Source organism: Bison bison, unplaced genomic scaffold (genome assembly GCF_000754665.1).
Source record: "Bison bison bison isolate TAMUID 2011002044 unplaced genomic scaffold, Bison_UMD1.0 scf7180017864499, whole genome shotgun sequence".
Lineage (NCBI taxonomy): Eukaryota > Metazoa > Chordata > Mammalia > Artiodactyla > Bovidae > Bison > Bison bison.
Window position 1 is genome coordinate 9,667,430 of NW_011495058.1, and position 23,492 is coordinate 9,690,921.

General features: G+C 41.1%; 1 protein-coding gene across 1 annotated transcript in view; it reads left to right on the plus strand.

Moving 5' to 3' along the window:
* The first annotated feature begins 2,247 nt into the window (after window positions 1-2,247).
* VPS41 (vacuolar protein sorting 41 homolog (S. cerevisiae)) overlaps window positions 2,248-23,492 on the plus strand; it is a 200,589-nt gene continuing 179,344 nt past the window's right edge. Inside the window, exons 1-2 of the mRNA XM_010829102.1 lie at window positions 2,248-2,297; window positions 14,392-14,430. Of these exons, the coding sequence (XP_010827404.1) occupies window positions 2,277-2,297; window positions 14,392-14,430 (60 nt within the window). The 5' untranslated portion in view covers window positions 2,248-2,276. The remainder of the gene's footprint in view (window positions 2,298-14,391; window positions 14,431-23,492) is intronic.

The following is a 23,492-nucleotide window of genomic DNA, read 5'->3' on the forward strand; positions in this document are numbered from 1 at the left end:
ATACTCCAATATATAATCGGAGAAGGCAATGGCACCCCACTCCAGTCCTCTTGCCTGCAAAATCCCATGGACGGAGGAGCCTGGTAGGCTGCAGTCCATGGGGTCGCTAAGAGTTGGACACGACTGAGTGACTTCACTTTCACTTTTCACTTTCATGCATTGGAGAAGGAAATGGCAACCCACTCCAGTGTTCTTGCCTGGAGAATCCCAGGGACAGAGGAGCCTAGTGGGCTGCCATCTGTGGGGTCGCACAGAGTCGGACACGACTGAAGCGATATAGCAGCCGCAGCAGCCAATATATAATAAAAAGTTTTTTTTTTTTTTTTAAAGCAGAAGAGATTGCCAATTTGGAGAGGGTGTAGCCCTAGAAGTTTATGGGTGGGTCTATGTCCTAATGGAGAAGGAACAATTACAGTGTGTGAGGAAAGTCAGAATGGTAGCGGTCTAGGCTTATTTCTTTTTTCTGTGATGGCTCTAATGGGGGCTTCCACAGCCTCTTCAGTTGGTATAAGGATCCTTGTGGGACTGAAAGTCCATCGTGAGTAATGAATGTTTGGTCCTGGGAAGTTTTGTGACAGATTTTAGAAACTTACCAAACTGGAAATGTTGATACTTAGGGTATGGAGTGCTTGGCTACATATACCTAGATACCATGGTGTTGGTGTGTTTTTATTCCCTGTGACTAAGTGATCAGCAAAATAGAAGAGGGACCCCCACAAAACTTGGAGGAAGAAGGTGGAACTAAGGCTCTTTTGGCACAGGGGAGAAGGTAAGTGTCTCAGATGATGTCACCTGGGGGTTGAGGAATCATGGGTTGAGCAGGTTACAGGGAGAGGTCTGAGAGGCAACAGAGTTCTGAGTCCATGATTTCCTACTAGGTCAGAGTTCATGCAGCACAAGAGTCAATAAGTACCGGGCACCCACCAGGTGCTGTCATTTGTGACACTGCTGTCATTTGTGACTACTGTAGATGCCCTCTAGTAGTTCCTACCTCCTGGAGATGAGAGGAAAGAAGGAAATGCCCATCTTTGGACAGGATACTGCAGATTTTGAGGATTAGGAAGGAGCCTTCATAATGTCCAGAAAAATGGAGAGGGGATCATTCATTCTAAAGGATGGAATTAATACAGTGGTTTTACAGATTTTACCAAGGACAGATTTATATTCTATCTTGAATATTTACCCATGGAATATACTCAGTGAAAACTTAAATAATTAAACAATGGACATTGTTTAAAAGTTAGCATGTCCAGGTGCCAGAAGAGAACAACTTAAAAGTAGCAGCAAAGAGTAGGAGCTAAATATTTTTGGAGGATAAATTGTCTCTGGTTCTTTATTTCAAAAACTGCTTTGTATTCATATAATATACTTTTTTTTTTTTTTTAAGCAAGGACACTTTTAGATGAAGCAGGATTTGGTAATCACAGAGTCTTTAGCATCAGACAAAGCCAAATCCGAACTCTAGTTCTTTCCTTGACTGTGTGACCTTCGAGCCAAGGTGTTCCCCTCTATAAAATGGGAATAACAGTAAAGATTGCTGGGAGGATTAAATGAGACACTGCGCAAAACTCTAAGCTCAGGATCTGATATACAGCAAATATAAAATACTGTTGTAGGGTAAGGGAGTTAGAGAAGGCAAGGTTCAAAAAAAGAAAGAGACCAGCACTTTACAGGAACAGATCACCTTTAATGAGACGAGAAGGGGCAGCAGTCAGATTAACGAGCTTCTGCACTAACCTAAGAAATGAGTAAGTATATATAGGCATGTATGTGGAAAGTTACTGTCTTAAAGGGGCCTGTTTTTCTCCAAGGTTGTTCAGAGTAGTTATCTCTTAAATGGCTGGGCAAGGAATTCTGGAGATTGGCCAGAGACTGGACCGGCTGGGAGCTGGGCGTAATCAGCCTAATGTCCATTTTTTCTTCCGGTGAGAGAGTTCTTTGTTTTGCATAGAATGGTGGGGAAGACCTGGAAGGGAGTTTTAACTCCAGGCTACCTAGAGCCTTGCAACTTTTCTTCAACTATAGTAATGACGGAAACGATAAGATCGACGATGAAATAAATCGTAGCATTAACAATGGTTATGTTTGGATTCCCCAAAGCACAATTCCATTTAACCTGGAGAATCGGAAGCCGGAATGAAGTCCAGCAGGTTCATCAGCTAAAATAAATTTCTAGGCGCAGATGACGCTAAAACTACATTTCCCAGCATGCCCTGGGTTCCAGGGTCTTGTTTTCTCTCATTTCCGGGTGGATCAGGTGACTCCCCGGCTGCGCCATGGCGGAAGCAGAGGATCAGGTAAGGGCTGCAGTTCCTAGGCAGGGGAATGGGAGGCGAGGGTGGGGCGATGGGGGCGTGAAGTGGTGTTGCTGCGGAGGAGTGGGGCTGCTGCGGGGCCAGGCAGGCTCACGTGGGGCTGGGGTATGGCCAAAGTTCATTTCGGGGAGCGGAGAGGCAAGTGGGATGCAATCTTTTGGACCGCAGGCGGAGACAGCTCCTCGACACACCCCCAGCATTTGTGGGGCGACCCTCCCTTTGGCTCTAGCCTTATGGCCTGTGTTCTGAGAAATTTTGGCTTGAAGGCAGCTTAGGCTCTCTCAGGGACTGGCTGCTTCTGGGAGGCATCACACCTGATTTGAGTTTTGAGGTCAGGTGACTGAGATTTAAGTTCCTTTCCACTCGAAGTAGGACTGAAAGAGCTGATTTGCAGGTGGGCTAGGAAGGCGAAGTAGATGTGCTTAGGTTTGTTTCAGGTCTATTTCATTTGGGTACCAAGCTAGGTCAGTGTTGCATCTGATGAGTTTTACTTCGGGTCAATTTCATTTCCCTACAGAGCTAAGTCAATGTTGTATCTGTTGAGTTTTATTTTGGATCAGTTTCATTTAGTTACAAATCTGTTTTATCTGGCAGTGGTTAAGTGCATCAGTCAGGGAGCAAACAAATCTCAGGCTCTAGTGCTCGTTCCTTTTCTTAAAATGTGACTTTGGGCTAATTGTTTATAGAGATGGAGATAATTATAGTAGTCCTCATAGGGTGATTTAAGAAGGACTGGGTCTAACGCAAATTTAAAGTGCTTAGAAGAAGTTTGGCTCAGTAAAAGTTATGTGGGATAGTTGCTGATTATCAGCTGGCGGTGTTCAGCCTACACCTAGCAGTGTGACGCTGGAGTTTAGGGAAAGATTAGTAATGGCAGTTGTTATTTTCATACAGGCAATAGTGGTAGCCAGACATTAGATGAAATGACAAAGTAACATCGAGTACCTCTCATCCCCCACATTCCCCACCCCCCAAAGGCAGGTCGGAATTTGGGAAAGTACCTTAAATTTCCGTTTCCAGTGTTATTTTATCTTGGCATTGTTTTTCCTTATGAATTAACAGGGCCATCAGTTTGCATAATTGCTTGTAAGCAGTGACTTGATGCACTGTCTAGTATCATATAGGAAGTTTATTTACTTTAAAAATTTACTTTGTACCATTTGCTGCTGCTGCTGCTAAGTCGCCCCAGTCGTGTCCGACTCTGTGCGACCCAATGGACGGCAGCCCATGAGGCTCCCCCGTCCCTGGGATTCTCCAGGCAAGAACACTGGAGTGGGTTGCCATTTCCTTTTCCAATGCATGAAAGTGAAAAGTGAAAGTGAAGTCGCTCAGTTGTGTCCAACCCTCAGCGACCCCATTGACTGCAGCCTTCCAGGCTCCTCCGTCCATGGCATTTTTCCAGGCAAGAGTACTGGAGTGGGGTGCCATTGCCTTCAACATACTTCAATTACATAATGAAAATTGTCCTGTGTAATTTTCGCACATGCCAATAAATAATAAATTCGCCAAGGTAGAAATTAAGTTTTTGGGTCTTCATTATGTTAACAGATGAGTCTCCTCTGTACCCCTGGAGCCCCCTTTTCCATTCCAAGCAGTTTAGTAGGATATGCTTATTAAGCTCATGTAATTGCATGACTCACAGCTGGATTTGATGATTGTGAGATTGGTTTTCACACTATTCATCTCTCCTGTTAAAAAAAAAAATTCTGTGGCTGCTCTAGGTCTTAACTGTGGCACTCCAGATCTTTGGTTGCAGCCTGTGAACTCTTAGTTTCGGTATGTGGGATCTAGTTCCCTGACCACGGCTCAAACCTGGGCTTCCTGCATTGGAAGCGCAGAGTCTTAGCCACTGGACCACCAGGGAAGTCCCTAAAATAAAAATTTTTGGTAGTTTCATTTAAAAGCGAAAAGCCAAGCTCCTACATTCTTAGATACAGTGTCAAGACCAGGGAGAGTTGTTCTTAGTGTTTACAAGCTAGTATTTACTAACTAGTGTCTGCTATGGTTTTGTGTAGGAGTTTAGCCAAGCTGTTTGATTAAGAAGACACTTAGAAAGTTCATAGTATAGTAAGAATGGTTTGCGTTTTTATAGGACCTTCCAGTTTAAAGAACCGTCTCATGTTTCATTTGGTCCTTACAAAAGAATTCTGTTGGTAAATTTTACTCTGATATGTAAGTCAGATCAGTCACCTCCTATGTTCCAAACCTTCAGGTGGCTGCCTATGCACTCTGGAAAAAAAAAAAAGAGTCCTTAGGATAGTCTAGTTGCCCTATAGCACCTTATCACAATTGCTCCCCATTCTTGTTCTCAGACCTCATTTTCCACTATTCTCTTCCCTTTCTGTCACTCTGCATCAGCTACCCTGGCTTTCTTACTCTGCCTTCAACAAACTAGGCGTGTACCTGCCTCAGGACCTTTGCTCACGCTGCTCACTTTTTTGGACCCCAGATATTAACAGGACTTTCTCTCACTTCCTTTTTGTTTCTGGTGTTATTTTGTTTCTAGTGTTTGTTCTAGGTGCTATCTTTCTGTGTGAGACCTTCCCTGACCATTCTTCAAAACCGCCTTCTGTGTAATTTTCTCCTTAGTGCTCATGACCATCTGACATACTGTGTTTTTAAATCTCCTTTCTCCCCTCCCTATATTCTGTATATTTTTATATTCATTTTTATATATACTTTCTATGGAATGTAAGCTCCATGATGGCAAGGATTTGTTCATTGATGTATGCCTGACACCTGGAAAAGTGCTTGGTTCTCAATATGTGTTAAATGATTGAATTTTACAGATAAGCACATTGAAATTCATATGCCTTAAGTAACTTGCCCAGGCTTGTGTCTATAATAAATCTCCAGTATTCTGTCTCCAACGCTCATGATTTTTTTACCAGAATACTCTGCCTTTTAAAAAGTTACTTAAGGGGCTTCCCTGGCAGTTCAGTAGTTAAGACTCCAAGCTTCCAATGCATGGGGCTCAGGTTTGATCCTTGGTTGGAGAACTAAGAACCCACATGCTACTTGGCCAAAAAACAGAAAATAGAACTTACTCTAAATCAACCTCTCCTCTTAACTTTTCTGAGTGTTGTATTTTTGGTGATGGCTCTTTTATCCCTCTTAATTTTAGGAAGAACCAAGAGAGTGGGATATATACTGAGTTAATATAACACAGTTCACAGACTCGCAAACTCAAGATCTCTTTTTGGGGAATATCCTGGCGATCCAGTGGTTAGGATTCTGTGCTTCCAGTGGGAGGCAGGGGTTCTGTCTCTGGTCTGGGAACTAAGATTTGCAAGCTGTGTCGTGCAGCCAAAAAAGGAAAAAGATTAAAAAACGATCACTTTTTGGATATGAATGAACTTTTTTTAAAAAGTCATTGGGAAATCTTTGTTTATTCTGAGAATGGTTGAAGTGGTTAGTAAAAATAACTACATATATATTAGTTCACAGAAAGAGCTAATACCTTGCATTGTGCCTGGAAATCCTCTAACCAGCCATTTTACCTCTCGCCAAAATGATTTATAGTTGACCTTCGTAATCACAGATGCCTGACACTATTTGCCCATACTGTGCTTATGAGTGACATTCTGCCCGAAGTCTGGCTGTTTGTAGTTTGTGTATTTGTCTTAGCTCTACTGCAGATTGCTGAGTCCTTAAGAACGAGCACAGAGTTTACTCATGTCTGTATCTCTGACAGAGCCAGTGCCTTACACAGGTACTAGGTACTTAATAAAATTTTACATGGATTTATTAGGGGGAGAATAGCCTTCTGAATTGAAAACATCAAATTGTTAAGCTAGGTTCAAGGAATTTGTGCTGTTGTTTTACCTGAAAGTTTTGAAAGCTTTTCAGTCACGTGGATTGTAGTTACATTTCCTATGTTCCTTACTCTGTCAACTCCCTGGGTACTCTCTTTCCTCCCAACCAGCAGGGAACCTGGTCCATTAAAATACTTAGTCACTCAGATTGTCTATTCTTTGACCAGATCAGAGAGCTTCTACACTGAGTTTCCTTCTGCCTTTTAGAAATTAGGGACATTCTCTCTGTACTGTAGAGCATTTTAGGATTATGAGATAGTACATTGGTGAGCAGGTTTACCCTCATGTGATTGTGCCCTGTGTAAAAGTCAAAATCAAGGTGACAGATATTTGAGTGTCACAGGCTTCTTGCTTCAAGCCTGTAGCTTGGGGATTTTACTCTCCAGGATTCTTGTGAGTGTGAAATGAGATAAAATATGTTATAGTACCAGATTGAAACAATTGGCTTGTAAATAGGACAATGATTTATAACCCAAACTTGGATTGGCTAAGGTGCAGACAATCTTCATATAGTTTGGTCAAGATAGATCTTTTAAAAGCAGCTTTACTAATAAGTGGGCTTCTCTGGTGGCTTAGACCATAAAGAATTTGCCTGCAATGCAGGAGGCCAGGGTTTTATCCCTGAGTTGGGAAGATCTCTTGGAGAAGGGAATGGCTACCCACTCTAGTATTCTTGCCTGGAAATCCCCATAGACAGGAGCCTGGCAGGCTACAGTCCATGGGGTTGCAAAGAGTTGGACACAACTGAGCAACTAACACTTTTCACTTTCACTTACTAATAAATAACTAAAGGAAAAGCAAAGCCCTGAACAAGAAGTTGCAAAAGCATAGGATCAGAGAAGTCTTTAGGAAACCCACTCTTTACCATTATGTAACAAGTATAGTCATGAATTAGCTCAGCCAATGACCTTGGTACCTTGTGAGTTTCTCCTCCCATCTTCCTCTGGCTTGGTTGGCTGGAGGCTGATGGCATCAGCTGATCATTAGTAGCCTCCCTGGCTCCCAGATTACCACCTTGCGGAGAGACCACTCTTCAGATCCGGGTGGGCTTCTGTGTTTCATGCAGCTCCCTGCTCATGGCTACTCAGTCACAGTCCCCTTTGTTTCTTCTAGAAACTTGATCTTCCTTAGTGGGTTTTTTTTGTTTGTTTGCTGTATCAAATCCTTGTGAATCTGGACTCTGATTTATACCTACAGCATCAGAATCTGTGAAGATGGAGTGGATACTAAATGAAGTCAGTCAGAAAGAGACAAATACCATATGATACCACTTATATATGGAATCTGAAACATGACACAAGTGAACTTACCTATGAAACAGAAACAGACTCAGAGACATAGAGGACAGGTTTGTGGTTGCCACGATGGAAGAAGTAGGGGAGGGATGGACTGGGAGATGCACACTATTATATAGAGAAAGGATGAACAACAATATCCTACTGTATATCACAGGGAACTATCTTCACTATCCATAATGGAAAAGAAAAATCTGTCACTTCAGTTCAGTCACTCACTCGTGTCTGACTCCTTGTGACTCCATGAACTGCAGCATGCCAGGCCTCCTTGTCCATCAACTCCTGGAGCCTACTCAGACTCATGTCCATCATGTTGACGATGCCATCCAACCATCTCATCCTCTGTCGTCCCCTTCTCCCTCCTTCAGTCTTTCCCAACATTGGGGTCTTTTTCAATGAGTTAGTTCTTCACATCAGGTGGCCAAAGTATTGGAGTTTTGGCTTCAGCATCAGTCCTTCCAATGAATATTCAGGACTGATTTCCTTTAGGATGCACTGGTTGGATCTCCTTGACACCACAGTTCAAAAAATCCATAACTATATTCAATAAACCATAATGGAAAAGAAAAAAAAAACAAACGAACCATGGAGTGGATTAGCAAATATTAGCCAGTTCCCCAAACTGAGTTTAGATGGCTCTGATGCAAAGTCAGATTTGGGATGGGGCCAGTAGGCACCAGGCGGGGGCAGTCCTCGAGGCTTTCCTTCATTTGCAGAGTGAAATGAGTGCAGCCGCTGAGCCTGGTGGGTTGAACAAGGTTGGTAACCTGCGTCTTCGGCTTCTGTCAGCTCCCAGGGTATCCTTTCATCTTACTCAGACAGCCTAGTCCTTGCGGGACCCAAAGCTTTCTGTAATGAAGCTCTGTGCACAAGGATATCAAATACAATTCACACAAAATATTCCTCTTTCCGTGCCTTTGTCAGCTGTCGGAACCTGTCGCACTCTGTCGTCAGGCTCAGCCATGGCACACGGTGTGTTGGGACGGGAGAGAAGGTGGCAGGAAGTGTTGTGTGTTTCACGTCCATCTCCAGCCCTGTCTGGTTCTCTGGGGCCTGGTGTCTCCTCTGTTTCTTCATCCTGCAGAGTTTGGAGCTGGCCTTCCTCAAGCTCCAATCTCCCATTTCTCCCCCAGATTCTCTTCACGGTGCTTAGCAAACTATTCCCTCCAAATTGTGAGGATTTCACAACCTCGGAGGTCCTGGCTTATCTTTCTCTTCCTGGGCTGACCGTCTGCTGAACCCCTCCTGGCCTCTGAGGCTGGTGTGCTGTATCTTCTTCCAGGCTGCTGTCATGGGGCCCTGATGGTGAGCTCAGGGTTGAGGTGCATGGAAAGACCTTGTTGTGGGGCTCTTCCGAGCACCCAGTTAGCTCCTTCCCGGGGCTGCTGCTAGGTGGTTAACACTCTGTGTGAATCACTCTGTCCTTGTTTGTGCTGTCACCCCTCTGTCCCCCTTCTGTCACTGTCCTGTAGCCATGAGCTAATGAGCTGGAGCAAATGCACTTACTCTTATTCACAAGTGGGAAAGGAACATACAGAGGAGGTACAGTGTTACTGCCTTGGATTAGCAGCTTATTTATTTATTTTTTTTTAAGATTTATTTTATTGAAGTATAGTTGATTTACGGGCTTCCCAGGTGGCGCTAGTTGTAAAGAATCTGCCTGCCAGTGCAGGAAGTGCAAGAAACATGGGTTCAGTCCCCGGGTCTGGAAGGTACCCTGGAGGAGGAAATGGCAACCCAGGGCAGTATTCTTACCTGGACAATTTCATGGACTGAGAAGTCTGGTGGTCCCTGGAGTTTCAAAAAGTTGGACACCACTGAATGACTGAGCACCATAGTTGATTTACAGTATTTTACTTTCTGCTGTACAGCAGAGTGGTTCAGTTATATATATATATATTTATATATATTCTTTTTCATATTCTTTAACATTATGATTAAACATTTAACATTAAGGTACTATAGTTCCCTGTGCTATATAGTAGGAACTTGTTGTTTATCTCTTCTATATATAACAGTTTGCATCTGTTAATCCCAAATTCCTAGTCCATTCTTCCTCACCCCACCCATACCCCAGCAACCACAAATCTCTTTTCTCTGTGATTCTGTTTTGTAGGTTAGTGCATTTGTGCCATATTTTAGACTCCACATGTAAGTGATTTCATATGGTATTTGTCTTTCTCTTTCTGACTCATTTCACTTAGTGTGATAATCTCTAGGTCCATCCATGTTGCTTCAAGTGGCATTGTTTCATTCTTTTCTATGGCAAAGTAGTATTCCATTGTATACTGGTAGCATAATAGTAGAAGGCAGTGGCACCCCACTCCAGTACTCTTGCCTGGAAAATCCCATGGACGGAGGAGCCTGGAAGGCTGCAGTCCATGGGGTCGCGAAGAGTTGGACACGACTGAGTGACTTCACTTTCACTTTTCACTTTCATGCATTGGAGAAGGAAATGGGAACCCACTCCAGTGTTCTTGCCTGGAGAATCCCAGGGACGGGGGAGCCTGGTGGGCTGCCATCTATGGGGTCACACAGAGTCAGACACGACTGAAGCGACTTAGCAGCAGCAGCAGCAGCGTAATAGTATTCCATCTCCTTTCATCCATTCATCTGTTGATGGACATTTAGATTGCTTCCTGTTTTGGCTATGGTAAATGGTACTGCTGTGAACATTGGGATGCATGTATCTTTTCAAATTAGGCTTTTCATCTTTTCTGGATATATGCCCAGAAGTGCGGTTGCTGGATCATATGGCAGCTCTTAATTTTTTGAGGAACCTCCATACTCTTTTCCATAGTGGCTGCACCAATTTACATTCCCACCAGCAGTGTAAGAGGGTCCCCTATTCTCCACATTCTCTCTACAGAACCTTATTTCTTCTCATGGTGATCATCAGCAACCAGCTGTTGAATCCTATCCTTTGGGTAGGATAGTTGGAGACAGACAAAAGCCTTTGGGTTTATCCACAGTGAATTTAAAAGGATAACTACTAGGATCAGACAATTAATACTAGGAGAAACAGAGGCCATAGGAGGACAAATCTGGACCTTGTGGCCTGGACTCACTGGAGACAGTTCTGTGAGTGAGGTGAGGGCTAGGTTAGGCTGTGAGGAAAGTTTAGGATTTAGAAACAGCCAGTGAGTTTCTAACTTTTTTTTAGCCTCGCATTGGCAACATGGAAATGGAAGACATACAGTCCAGGCTGTGTTGTTAAAGCAAGATTGAAGGCCCTCAGCCCGACTGTACCTACCTCCTGGAGGTGCTTCCTGAGAACTGTCCTGTGGAGCGTGCTGAGAGTTGGAGGAGCACTAGAAAGTGTGCGGAGTTGGGCCAAGGGCCTTCTAAGCAAGGAAGTGCTTCAGGAGGCTCGGCACTGGCATCACAAGCTCAAGGCGGGCGTGTGAAGTGGCCACGAATGGGACTGCCTGGTGTCAGGACTTTTGGGGTGTTGGTAGTGAAGTGCATTCTGTCTCCAGGACCATAGCTGCTCAGCCCCAACCGACGTTCTGTGGAAATGTGGATTTCAGGTTTATCTGAGTTTATGAAGTCAGAAATACAGATTTTTATGTGAAGGTCTTAAAAACACTACGTAGACCAAACAAAACACGTACATTCGACATCCAGACTGCAAGTCATTCTTGCTCCTAATGACGTAGAGACTTGAGCATGTGATCTCTGGGTGAGAAGTCACCCAGTGTGCCTGGAGGGCCATGGGTCTGTACAGAGAGTGGGGAGTGAGGCTGGAAGTGCACTGGGGGCCAGATTGGGGTGGGCTTCAATGATCTTGCTGGAGAGCAGTGACCAGTCTACTGTGTGTTTTGGGAAGATGATTCTGTCAGTGGTTGAGTAGATTCAAGAGGTCACCTGTCAAGGCAGTGAGATTTTTAGTTAATGCTGTTTGGACACATGATTAAGTTTAAGGGATTGATGTTCAAAAGAAAGGTAAAATGAAACAGTTGTTGACTTAGTTAGATTTCAGTCTGTTGCCCAGAACTTGTCCAACTATACATTTGTGTCACTAGATGCTTTCCAGCCCTTCGTTTTGGCTTCAAGCAGAGCAGCACTTTTTTTATTATGATAAGATATATATATAATGTATACCATTTTAACCATTTTTAAGTGTAAGGAATCAGTGGCATTAAGTACATTCACCTTTGTGCAGTCATTACCACCATCTATCTCTAGAACTTTCTGTCATCACAAAACTGGAACTGTACCCATTAAACAATAACTCTCATTCCCCCGGCATCAGCTGTAGGTAACCTCTGTTCAGCTTTCTGTCTCATAAGTGGAATACTGCAATGTTTGTCTTGTTGTGTCTGACATATTTATCTTAGAAGCTAGCACAGTTTTATAACTTACACTTTGATGATTTGAAGGTTGTTTGTTTAGTCTCTAAGTCGTGTCTGATATTTTGTGACCCCATGGACAGTAGCCCACCAGGCTTCTCTGTCCATGGGATTTCCCAGGCAAGAATACTGGAGTGGGTTGTGATTTCCTTCATTGGGGATCTTCCTGACCCAGGGATCAAACCCACATCGCCTTCACTGGCAGGCAGATTCTTTACCGCTGAGCCACCAGGAGTATGTGAAGTTAAAAAAAGAAAATGTTTGGAAGTCACTATTTTTCTATGTTCAGCCTTCTTCTTCTGGGTCACTGGGTACATTCACTTTAGATCTTCTCTAGCCTCTTTCTCTGGAGCATTGAGCAATGGGGCTTGATGAATGAAGGATGCTAAGAAATAACAGACCAGGCCAGTTCCTGAAGGCACTTATGCAGGGCTTTGATAGCATCGTGGGTAGAAGTGTCATTTTTTGAGGCCACAGCTCCGTTTGGGAGGTTCATGCTGGTGCTGATGCTAAGTCTCTGAGTGTCCTGAAATAAATGTTCTTTGTTGATACCAGCAGCCACAGGAGGGCTGAAAGACTCAGATGTCTGATATTTGCATGCCTTAAGGTATTAGATTCTGCTTCTGCGTGGTTTCTGGTGGGAAAAAATGTGTAATTTGATTTTGAGTTTTTGGATTGAAATTGCTGGTTGGGGACTTATGTTTTTGTTTTAATGACGCATGTAAGTGGGATGTTTGTCCTTATACACCATGTTTATATTTGAATGGATCGCAAATTAGGAAAAAAATGTTTCCTTCGATTTAGTGTCAGTTTTGGAAAAGAGTAGTCAAGTGTTCCCTGAAAGTTCTAGAGGTGGGAGATAGGAATCTTGCCGTGGCTTATTGGCACAACTGTCAAAGCCTGGTTTTGCTCATGCTAATAACTTAATGTGCAGAAACTGTCAGAGATGTTAGAAGTCATTTAAGTTCAAACTCTAAGTCTTTGCATTTTACTTTGGAGGGCATTAGGAAATTTCAAGATACTAAGTGTGAAACATTTAGCATCATGAGTGATATATTATAGATGTTGAGTAAAGACATTAGAACAGTGACTATTAATATTAAGTGGAGTGTGTCTGTGTCCAAAATAGAAGGATCAGGAGGTCAGGTACACTAACCAGGGGATGATTAGTGTAGGGGAGAAGTAATTTAGAAGAGTCAGCTTGATCTATTTCATTAACTGTCTGGAGAACTGGCAAGCAATAGAATTAGATTTTTTATGTGTCATAGTTAGAGCTAAGAACAAAACATTGCTGTGGAAAGATCATAGCTCCAAGTTAATGAGGACTTTCTAATATTTAGATTATTTTGAAAACAAACAGGCTATATTAGGATATAGAGATGTTCACATTCATTATAGTTAATGTTATAACTACAGTCAGATTCTTAATTACAACTACTATTCATCCCCATTTTACAGATGAACTTGTGAGCAGGGACTGTTCTGTCCACAAGGCTCTTCTGGAGGGAGCCTGCCACCTGCCAGGCTCTTAATGATTTTAGACACGTTAAATTAAAATATTTCACACACCTGGTGTCTGTTTATCCTACAGTCCAATTTGCATTGAGTGATACGTGCATCCACCTTTCTTTAAAATGTTCATTTGTTTGGTCTTGAAAAAAATTATTCTTTGTATCTAAAGTGTCCTACCCACCCCCCCTTTTTTTTTGTCTTGTGAATGTCCTTGGCCCCCCACCCCACCCTTTTATGTCTCATGGATGGTTGAGAAATGCTTATGTTCACTGTCAGCATGTTAGTTGTAACCTTTTATTGCTATTGATATCTATAAGCACGTTAAGTAAATCTTCGTTTTGCTGACCTCTTTGAAGACGCATGGCATCAGCAGATTCTCTCTTTCAGTGGACAGGTGAGAGATTAGCGGGACCAAGTCCATTTTTTCCCCCCTTTTGCTTTGTTTTCTCCAGAGCAGCAAGATTCATTGTTTAGCAAGAGGGAAACTGTTAAATGGCAGAATTTGTCTTCTGGTTAATGGTTTAAAGAGTGGATGTAAATTATACAGCTTGTTTGCGCAGTGCCTGATAAGGTACCACACTAGGGGAATTCTTTTGTAAAAGCTGTTTAAGCAAGACAGTAATTTTGACGCAGCCAGATTAATAACATAATAATTAATAGAAAAAGAGCTTTGAGCTTTGCTGTATAAAAATTGGCTTATGGACAATTTGAAGTGGCAGTTGCCTCTTCCCTTCTGAGATCAGTAAAGACTGCTTTGCCAGACCGAGTTCCATCTTTAGTGAAGGAAGAGCTTTCTGGGTCCTCCCATAAGAAGTTCCTGGAGTCATTTGTTAAGCTGCTGACCTGTTGAGGGAGGTCACTGGGAGTGACAGATCCATGTGGACCCAGGATGACCATCTTAGCCCCGCAGGGTGTGGAGATGTCGTAGGAGTCTTGTGAAGAGTCAGACCATGTGGAGTTCTTCAAACTGGGGTTGAAGATTACTGCCAAAGAAGGGCAAATAGGTGTTGGTGGTGGGGACGTGGGGACTCTTACTCCTCGAAAATATTTTTTCTTCTTTTGTTATGTGTTCTAACCATTTTCCCCACTCTATGATTTGTAGGAAACTGGATCTCTGGAAGAATCTACAGATGAGTCTGAGGTAAGGTGGTGATTCAAGAGCATGGAAATTTCTAGCTGAGCCAACATCTTGAGCTGGTCATGCCTTGCTAAATGGAACATTCCCCGGGTTTGGGAAGGTAAGGTAGGTCATAGGTGATTAAACCTCAAAAAGGAATATGTTGGTCATCTTTTAAAGTATTAGATAGATTCATTTAAAAAATAAACGAGAAAAGGAGCAAAAAGTGTTTTCCTTATTTTGAACAATATTTTAATCCTAAGCGTGTTGGCAGTGAGGAAATTCATGCCAAATTTTACAAACTAATCTTGACCGTTAAAAACCTATTTTTAAAAATAACCATTGTAGGGTCTGCAGTATTTATTCTTTGTTCTTTTAATGAATATGATGTGCTTTTTAGTATAATTTCTGAATCACGGAAATGATATTTCATAAAAAGGGAAGTAGCTACTTAAAAACTGTTAGGGAGCTCAGTTGTAGTAAAGATTGTATTTTAAGGAGAAAAAGTAATATATAAAGGAAGCCTTTAAAAAATTTCTTCTCAAGGCTATGCATAAAAAAATAAGTTTAAGCATGCTGCTGCTGCTACTGCTGCTAAGTCACTTCAGTCGTGTCCGACTCTGTGTGACCCCATAGACGGCAGCCCACCAGGCTCCCCTGTCCCTGGGATTCTCCAGGCAAGAACACTGGAGTGGGTTGCCATTTCCTTCTCCAATGCATGAAAGTGAAAAGTGAAAGGGAAGTCGCTCAGTCGTGTCCGACCCTTAGCGACCCCATGGACTGCAGCCTACCAGGCTCCTCCATCCACGGGATTTTCCAGGCAAGAGTACTGGAGTGGGGTGCCATTGCCTTCTCCATGTTTAAGCATAACACTGATCAATTAGCTTATTAGTTTTATGAATGGACTAATAATAATAGTTACATTTTTTTTTTCTTATAGTATTTCCTTTGGCTCAGAGGACTATAAAAGTATCTATGATAACTTGTGGAAATCCACACCAATATGCTATTTAATATAATCTATTAAATTTGGACTGATATTACAGATAGTCTCTTTTATGCTTTGGGGAGAAAAGGTGGTCTTATACATATTCCTCTAGAGAACATCTTGCATATTATGCCATCATACATTTGTAGTTTTTCTGTAGAGTTGTAGTTCCTAACATTTTCACTACTAAAGATCTGTGATGCTGTTTTAATCCTGGTAAAGTGTAACTGAAATTACTTATAGATAGGGTATAATAATTGTTGATTTTCAATAATGCATTGAAAGCATTTCAGAGCACCGTTTTTACTTTTGGAGAATTCTACTTAACTGAGAACCCTGTGTTCTGAGGATCACTAGTTCAGAATCCTACAGTGTTGGAGCCCTGTCCAGGAATTTCATTTCCAGGGTGAGCAGGATGTTGGCAGCTGCGTCCATCTAAATCTTTCCACCCATATTTCAGATATGAAATGATCCAGAAAGAGAGCAAACAAAAGAATCCGTAAGCCATGCCTCTAGCATAATTAGGCAGCAGGGAGCACTGTAAACTTCAAAATAAGTAGGGAAATAAATATTTGAAACCAATAGAGCCAGCTTTAGATTGACTAGAGCTGAGGATCAGATGGATGGAAATGAGGGGAGTGTGGCCAAGCCCCAGTGGTGGCACAAAACAAGGGGAAGTCATGCCCAGTCCCAAGTGGGGAAGTTGTGAGTACAGGTCTGAGCTTGGTGGATCTGAGAACTGATTGTTGAGAATCTAAAGGAAGGAGTTTGAAAATTCGTGAAACACCAAAAGGACAGTATTGGGACGGGGCCACTTCTGCAGACAAGGGGGAGGCATTCCCTGGAGGTCTGGTGGTACAGGGAAAAGGAAAAAGCAAGAGATATCAAGGTGTCAGAAACAAACAATATTGTACAATCAGGAGATTCACCTCTTCTCTCCACACCACCAGAAAAAGGATGCCACTTACTAAAGAAAATGTGGGACTTCCTTGGTGGTCCAGTGGTTAAGACTCAGCACTTCCCGTGCAGAGGGCACAGGTTTGATCCCTGGTCGAGGCACTGAGATCTCACGTGCCCCACACATCATGGGCCATGCCCAAAATTTAACAACAAACAAAATGCCCTTCCCTTACCAGTGTAACTAAGAAACCTAGTAAACCACCCAAACACCTCACCTCTCCCTGGGAGCACCTGATTATGCTGTCCAGGAACATCTGTCATTTAAAGATGATCTGAAATGGTAGCATCCATACAAAACTGCTTACAGGATAAAAAAGTAGTGAGAACCAAAAATTTTCTAAGAGAACACTGGCGTAACACTCCATCATAAGCTGAATATCTTGAAACAAACAAGCACACAAAAAAACTATCTTAAACCAGAAATTTAAAAATCTCAGAATAGAAATGAACCAAAAACTAGGAAGTTAGGGAATAAAGTTAATGACATTTCAAGAATGAAATGGAAATAAAAGGTATTTTATTGTCGAGAAAACTGAAGCCCAAAAAGTAACCTGACAGTCTAATGTCATAGCTGCTTTGTGGGAGAAATGGGTTCAGATTCTGGTCCCCAGACTCTGGGTTCTTTTGGTCATCTTGCCTTCCAGCCATGGTGCCTTCTCAGGATGGTACCTCGGATTCATCTCTCAGCTGTGCTTCATACTTGCTATGTTACTTTGGGCATCGTGTCAATTCTTCCATTCTTCGGCTTCTTGATGTGAAAAATGGGAGTGGCTGCTAACCTCGTATGGTTGTTGTGAGGATTAGAGAAGATTGATGTTTGCAAAGCATCATGTTTGGCGTTTAGCACGTGGGAAGCACTCTGGGAATATTAGTGATCTCCAGCTTCTATTTTAGCTATGGTGCTGGTGGCTGATTTTACAGCCTGGTGCTTCAACCTGAGGGCCTCGGAGAGTCTTCCCACACTGGCTCTAGGAAAGTGGTTACCATCCCAGATATTACCAATTCTAGTGGGTTTATGCACCAGCAGAATAGTTAGGCTGGTGGTAGAGCTGAATGAAGTCCTTGTAGCTATAGTGAGTTGGCTTGCAGTCCAGTCTTTGGAGAAGATTTTCTTAGATTTCTCACTCAGTTTGAACCACTTTCCACTTTTAAGATTGATATTGGTATTGACATAGCACTTGATTCCCAGAGAATCTTTATTCTTCCTTTTCTGTCTCTGTCCCTTCTTCCCATTAGGGCTTTTTTTTTTTTTTTTTGTAAAGATGTTTTTTATGAGTCTTTATTGAATCTGTTACAATATTGCTTGTTTTATGTTATTGTTTTTTCTGCCGGAAGGCATGTGGGATCTTAGCTCCCCGACCAGGGATCGAACCTGCATCCCCTGCATTGGAAAGCAAAGTCTTAACCACTGGACCACCAGCGAAGTCCCCCCTATTTGGTTTTGTAACTGTTAATTAAGCTTTCTCTTTTTGTACATATAGGCTTTCCTTTATGAATAAGCATGTTTAAGTGCTAAGGTGATTTCCATTTTTGTGAACAACACTTAGTGTTTTCAACCATGTAGTGTAGTAATTTATTTTTCTACCACTTTATGAAATGCTGCATTTCATATAAACTGGACTTTCACATTATAAGAAAACTACAGTGTTAGGTTATTCTGAAGTTCTTTTATTAACTTTTAATTTTTAAATTTTTAGTTGTAAAATATACATAAGACAAAATATACCATCTTAACCATTTTTAAGTATACAGTTCAGTATCATTGGGAGAAGGCAATGGCACCCCACTCCAGTACTCTTGTCTAGAAAGTCCCATGGATGGAGGAGCCTGGGAGGCTGCAGTCCATGGGGTCGCTAAGAGTCGGACACGACTGAGCGACTTCCCTTTCACTTTTCACTTTCATGCATTGGAGAAGGAAATGGGAACCCACTCCAGTGTTCTTGCCTGGAGAATCCCAGGGACGGGGGAGCCTGGTGGGCTGCCGTCTATGGGGTCTCACAGAGTCGGACACGACTGAAGCGACTTAGTAGTAGTAGTAGTAGTAGTCAGTATCATTAAGTTTATTCACATTGTTGGGCAGCCTGTTTCTGGAACTTTTCTCCACCAATACTTATTTTCCTTTTTGTTTTTGATAGTAGCTATCCTGACAGGTGTGAGGAGATATCTTATTGTTGTTTGATTTGCATTTCCCCCAAAATCAGTGGTGTTAAGCATCTTTTCATATGCTTGTGGACCATTTGTGTATCTTTGGAGATATATCCAGGTTCTTTGGCCATTTTCTGATAGAGTTGTTTGGTTTTTTTGGTTGAGTTGAATCCTTTATATATTCTGAATATTAACCCTTTTCAGGTATAGATATGGATATCAGATGGATACCTGGATATTAATGCCTTATTCAGTAGCTATAAATATAACTCAGCAACCTGTGGATAGCATGGATGGATAGATGGATAGCTAGCTAGGTAGGCAGGTATAGATTTGTGTGATTTACCTGTATTTGTGTGTATGTGTGTCTGCGCGCTCAGTCACACCTGACTCTGTAGCCCCATGGATGGTAGCCTGCCAGGTTCCTCTGTCCATGAGATTTTCCAGGCAAGAATATTAGAGTGGATTGCCATTTCATACTCCAGGTGATCTTCCTGACCCAGGGATCGAAGCTTGGTCTCTTGTGTCTCCTGCATTCTATACCACAGCACCACCTGGAAAGCCCTACTTACATCCATATCTCTGTATATAAAAGATATTGGTAATACATAAAGAATATATATTAATATATGTATCCCTTTTTAATTATACGATATACAGATATTTAAATATTTTCTCCCATTCCATAGGTTGGTTGCTATTTCATTCTCTTGAGTCTATCTTTGATATATAGGCATTTTTAATTTAGATGTAATCCAGTTATCCCTTTTTACTTTTGTTTCTTGTGCTCTTGGTGTCATATCTGAGAAATCTTTGCCAAATCCAATGTAATGAAGCTTCCTCCTGGGTTTTCTTCAAAGTTCTTATTTTAAAGAGTTTGAGAAAATAACACTGAATACTCAGAACTATCAGTATATTTTTCACTAATCTTGAAAACTGCAGCCAAATGAAATGAATTTGAGGTACGAAGTATAATTAAAATAACTGAAAGTGATATATATGTCAAGATGTCAATCTTTAAGAATTTTAACTTGTTCTTTACACTTAAAGTAGAAATGCAAAGCCAGGTTACAACCAAGATAGGAAGTAATGTTTATTTAATAAGCTACATAGTTAGGGGTCTTGCGATCATGTTAATAATTAATGGAAAATTTGGAAGATAAATTGATCCTCATATCTAGGATTTTTTTTGTTTTTAATATACAGTCATCTGTTTTTTCCATGTTGATATGATGAGCCAGACTATTTTTTAGACAGTGTTTCTCTTGTAAAGTTTAACAGAAAAGTATATCATCTTCAAAAAGATTTCATTCTCATCTTGAAGCTCAAAGACCTTTTCAGTTTTTAGGGATGGATGGCTACTGTCGTATAGGTATGATATTTTGGATGATGTTACAGATTTTGGTTTATTCAACTAGTAGGGTAAGATACTGATTTCAGAATCTTTGAACTTATTTTTTATTCTGGAGATGAGAGGATTGTCTAGCTAATGTATGTATGACATTAATAATTTTGATAAAATTCCTGTTTTGTCATAAAATATATATTATTTTAGAATAATAAACATATATAAAATAATGTTAATTATGAGTTACATCCGTTTTGAAAAGTATATCAATTTCTGTGCGCAGAAATTTAGCTTCAAGCATGTTCATTACAACTTTGAATTATAAAAATTTGGAAACAGGCTAAATATCTAGAAATAAGGAATTGTATTATCTTTATAATTTAGAAAAGCTTTTTACAAAAATACCATGCGGGATAGTTGGCAAGCTCTTTTGGTCAGTGTTTAGATAGTAAATACTTAAAGCTTTGTAATCCGAGAGACAATATTGAAGATATTATGTAGGTATGTAACCATATAAAAATGTAAAAGCCCTTCTTAGTTTGTAGATTGTACAAAACCAGGCATCTGGCTGGATTTGGCCATGGACTGTAGTTTGCTAATTCCTGATTAGCGTATCATCCAGTTTCTCTTCAACTTCCAAAGTGCACATATGATCATAGGGAAAAATACTACAAGGCCATGTTATCGCTGGGTCATGTGACTCTCATTTACTATTATAATCTGTCTTCATTTTTCTAAATTTTTTATAACAAATATGCATTACCTATGGGGCTTCCCTGATGACTCAGATGGTAAAGAATCTGGCTGCAGTGCAGAAGACCTAGGTTTGATCCTTGGGTCAGGAAGATCCCCTGGGAGAGAAGGGGAGAGAAGGGAATGGCTATCCACTCCAGTATTCTTGCCTGGAGAATTCCATGGACAGAAGAGCCTGGCAGGCTACAGTCAGTCCATGGGGTGCTAAAGAGTCACACATGACTGAGTGACTAACACTTACGTGCTTGTGTATTACTTTATATACTTAACAAAACAATACAAGTATTCCTTTTTAACAAAACATATTAATGTCTATGCTGCTGCTAAGTTGCTTCAGTCGTGTCCGACTCTGTGCGACCCCATAGACGGCAGCCCACCAGACCCCGCTGTCCCTGGGATTCTTCAGGCAAGAACACTGGAGCGGGTTGCCATTTCCTCCTCCAATGCATGAAAGTGAAAAGTGGAAGTGAAACCTCTCAGTTGTGTCTGACTCTTAGCGACCCCATGGACTGCAGCCTACCGGGCTCCGCCGTCCACGGGATTTTCCAGGCAAGAGTACTGGAGTGGGGTGCATTGCCTTTTCCCCTTAATGTCTATACATGTTAGAAAAGTCCATAGCAGTTGCTGTTATAGAACTTTTGGGTTGCAAAGGTATGGAACCTGACATAAAACTGTGTCCTTTCCTCCCTACCTCAAACTCAGGGGAATTAGAGGAAAACTTTGGTTTATTTCTTGGCCTCTGCTATTTCAAGATTTTATGTAAGGCCAGAATACTTTATACTCTAATAAACATTTTTTTTTTCCTGAGATTTTTTTTTTTAAGTGTTAAATTCTGAGATAATTGTAGATTCACTTGCCAGAATAAGAAGTAATACAGAGAGATTCTTTATACCACCTACCTAGTTCCAAAATGCTAACATCTTGGGTAACTAATATTGCACAATCAGATGTGATATGCTATGAGACTGATATTGGTGCAGTCTTGCAAACCTTAATCAGATTTTACCAGTTTTTTGTGCATTCGTGTGTGTAAGTGTATATTTGATTGTGTGCACTTTTATCACATGTGAAGATGCTGTCACGATATAGAACCATTCATTACAGGGAGAAAAACAAGTTCCCTTGTAAGTCACAGCCACTCCCTCCCCTGCCCCCATGCCTGGCAGCCACTGTTCTATTCTCCATCTCTGTATGTTTGTCATTGCAAGTGTATTATATGGATGGAACCATGCAGTGTGTTTATCTTTTGAGATTGACTTTCTCCTACTCTGCCAGTCTTGTCTTTTCCCTGGCATGATGAGAACATTTACATTGAAGGCAATTATTGACACATCAGGGCTTAAGACTGCAATTTTTTGTTTTCTGTTTGTTCCTGTTTTTCACTTCCTCTTGTTTCTCTCTTTTTTTTTTTTTTTTTGTTTCTCTTTTCTTCCCTGTCAGTGAGTTGCTTGAACATTTTCCTGAAATTCTGCATTGATTTATTTATAACAGTATTTTTGAGTACATTACTTCGTGTGATTTTCTTAATGGTTGCTCTTTGTGTTAAAATATGCATATGTAACTGCTCACAGTCTGTCCTCAACATTGTAATATTTCTAGTCATGTGTGGAAACCTTACTTCCCATTTTTTTAAGTACAGTTGTCTTAAATATGTTTCATGTTCATTGAGCTTATCAGTTGGTATTAGACATTTTAATTCAAATATCAAATACGCTTTAAGAAGCTTATGAAAATAGGGATAATCTGCTGTGTTTACCCCTACTCCCACCCATTTTTATGTTTTCTTTTTAAAGTTCTAAACTTTTTTTCTGTTAACTTCTATCTTCTATTCCTTCCTGTTTAGAAAACTTTCTTTAGCCCATTCTTTAGGGATAGATTTGCAAGACACAAGTTCTTTTAGTCTTTCTTCATCTGAGAATGTCTTTATTTCCCTTTCATTTTGGGGGGATATTTTCATCAGATATAGCATTTGTGGTTGATAGTTGTTTACTTTTAGAACTTGAGAAATTATGTGCCATTGCCTTCTGGCCTCTGTCATTTCAAATGAGAAATCTGTTGTTTGAATTGGTGCTCCCCCATAAGTCATGTGTCATGTTTCCCCTGCTGCTTGCAAGACTTTTTTTTAACGTTAGTATTTAGAAATTTAATTAGGATGTCTCTTAGAGTGGATTTCTTTGACTTCTCTTCTTTGAAGTTGGTTTAGCTAATTGAATCTGTAGGTTTATGTCCTTTACCAAATTTGGAAAAAGTTCAGTCATTATTTCTTCAAATACTTTTTCAGTTTTATTCTCTTCTCCTTCTGGGCCTTTGGTAATATGAATGTTAGTCCTTTTGTTATTGTTCACAGAGCCCTGAGACCATTCACTTTCTTCAGTCTGTTTTCTCTGTTTTGTTCAGATTGGATAAGTTCTGTTGATTGATCCCTAAGTTCATTAGTTTTATCCTGTCATCTCTGCTGTTGAACCCAAACATTGAGTTATTTGTTTTGGGTATTATATTTTCCAGTTCTAAAATTCTCATTTTTAAAAATAGCTTGTTTCTTTGCTGAAAGAGTCTGTCATTCCATTTGTTTTAAGAGAATTTATAATTGCTTGTTGAAGCACTTTTATGGGAGAAGGCAATGGCACCCCACTCCAGTACTCTTGCCTGGAAAATCCCATGGACGGAGAAGCCTGGTAGGCTGAAGTTCATGGGGTCGCAAAGAGTGGGACACGACTGCGTGACTTCACTTTCACTTTTCACTTTCATGCATTGGAGAAGGAAATGGCAACCCACTCCAGTGTTCTTGCCTGGAGAATCCCAGGGACAAGGGAGCCTGGTGGGCTGCCGTCTCTGGGGTCACACACAGTCAGACACGACTGAAGTGACTTAGCAGCAGCAGCAGCACTTTTA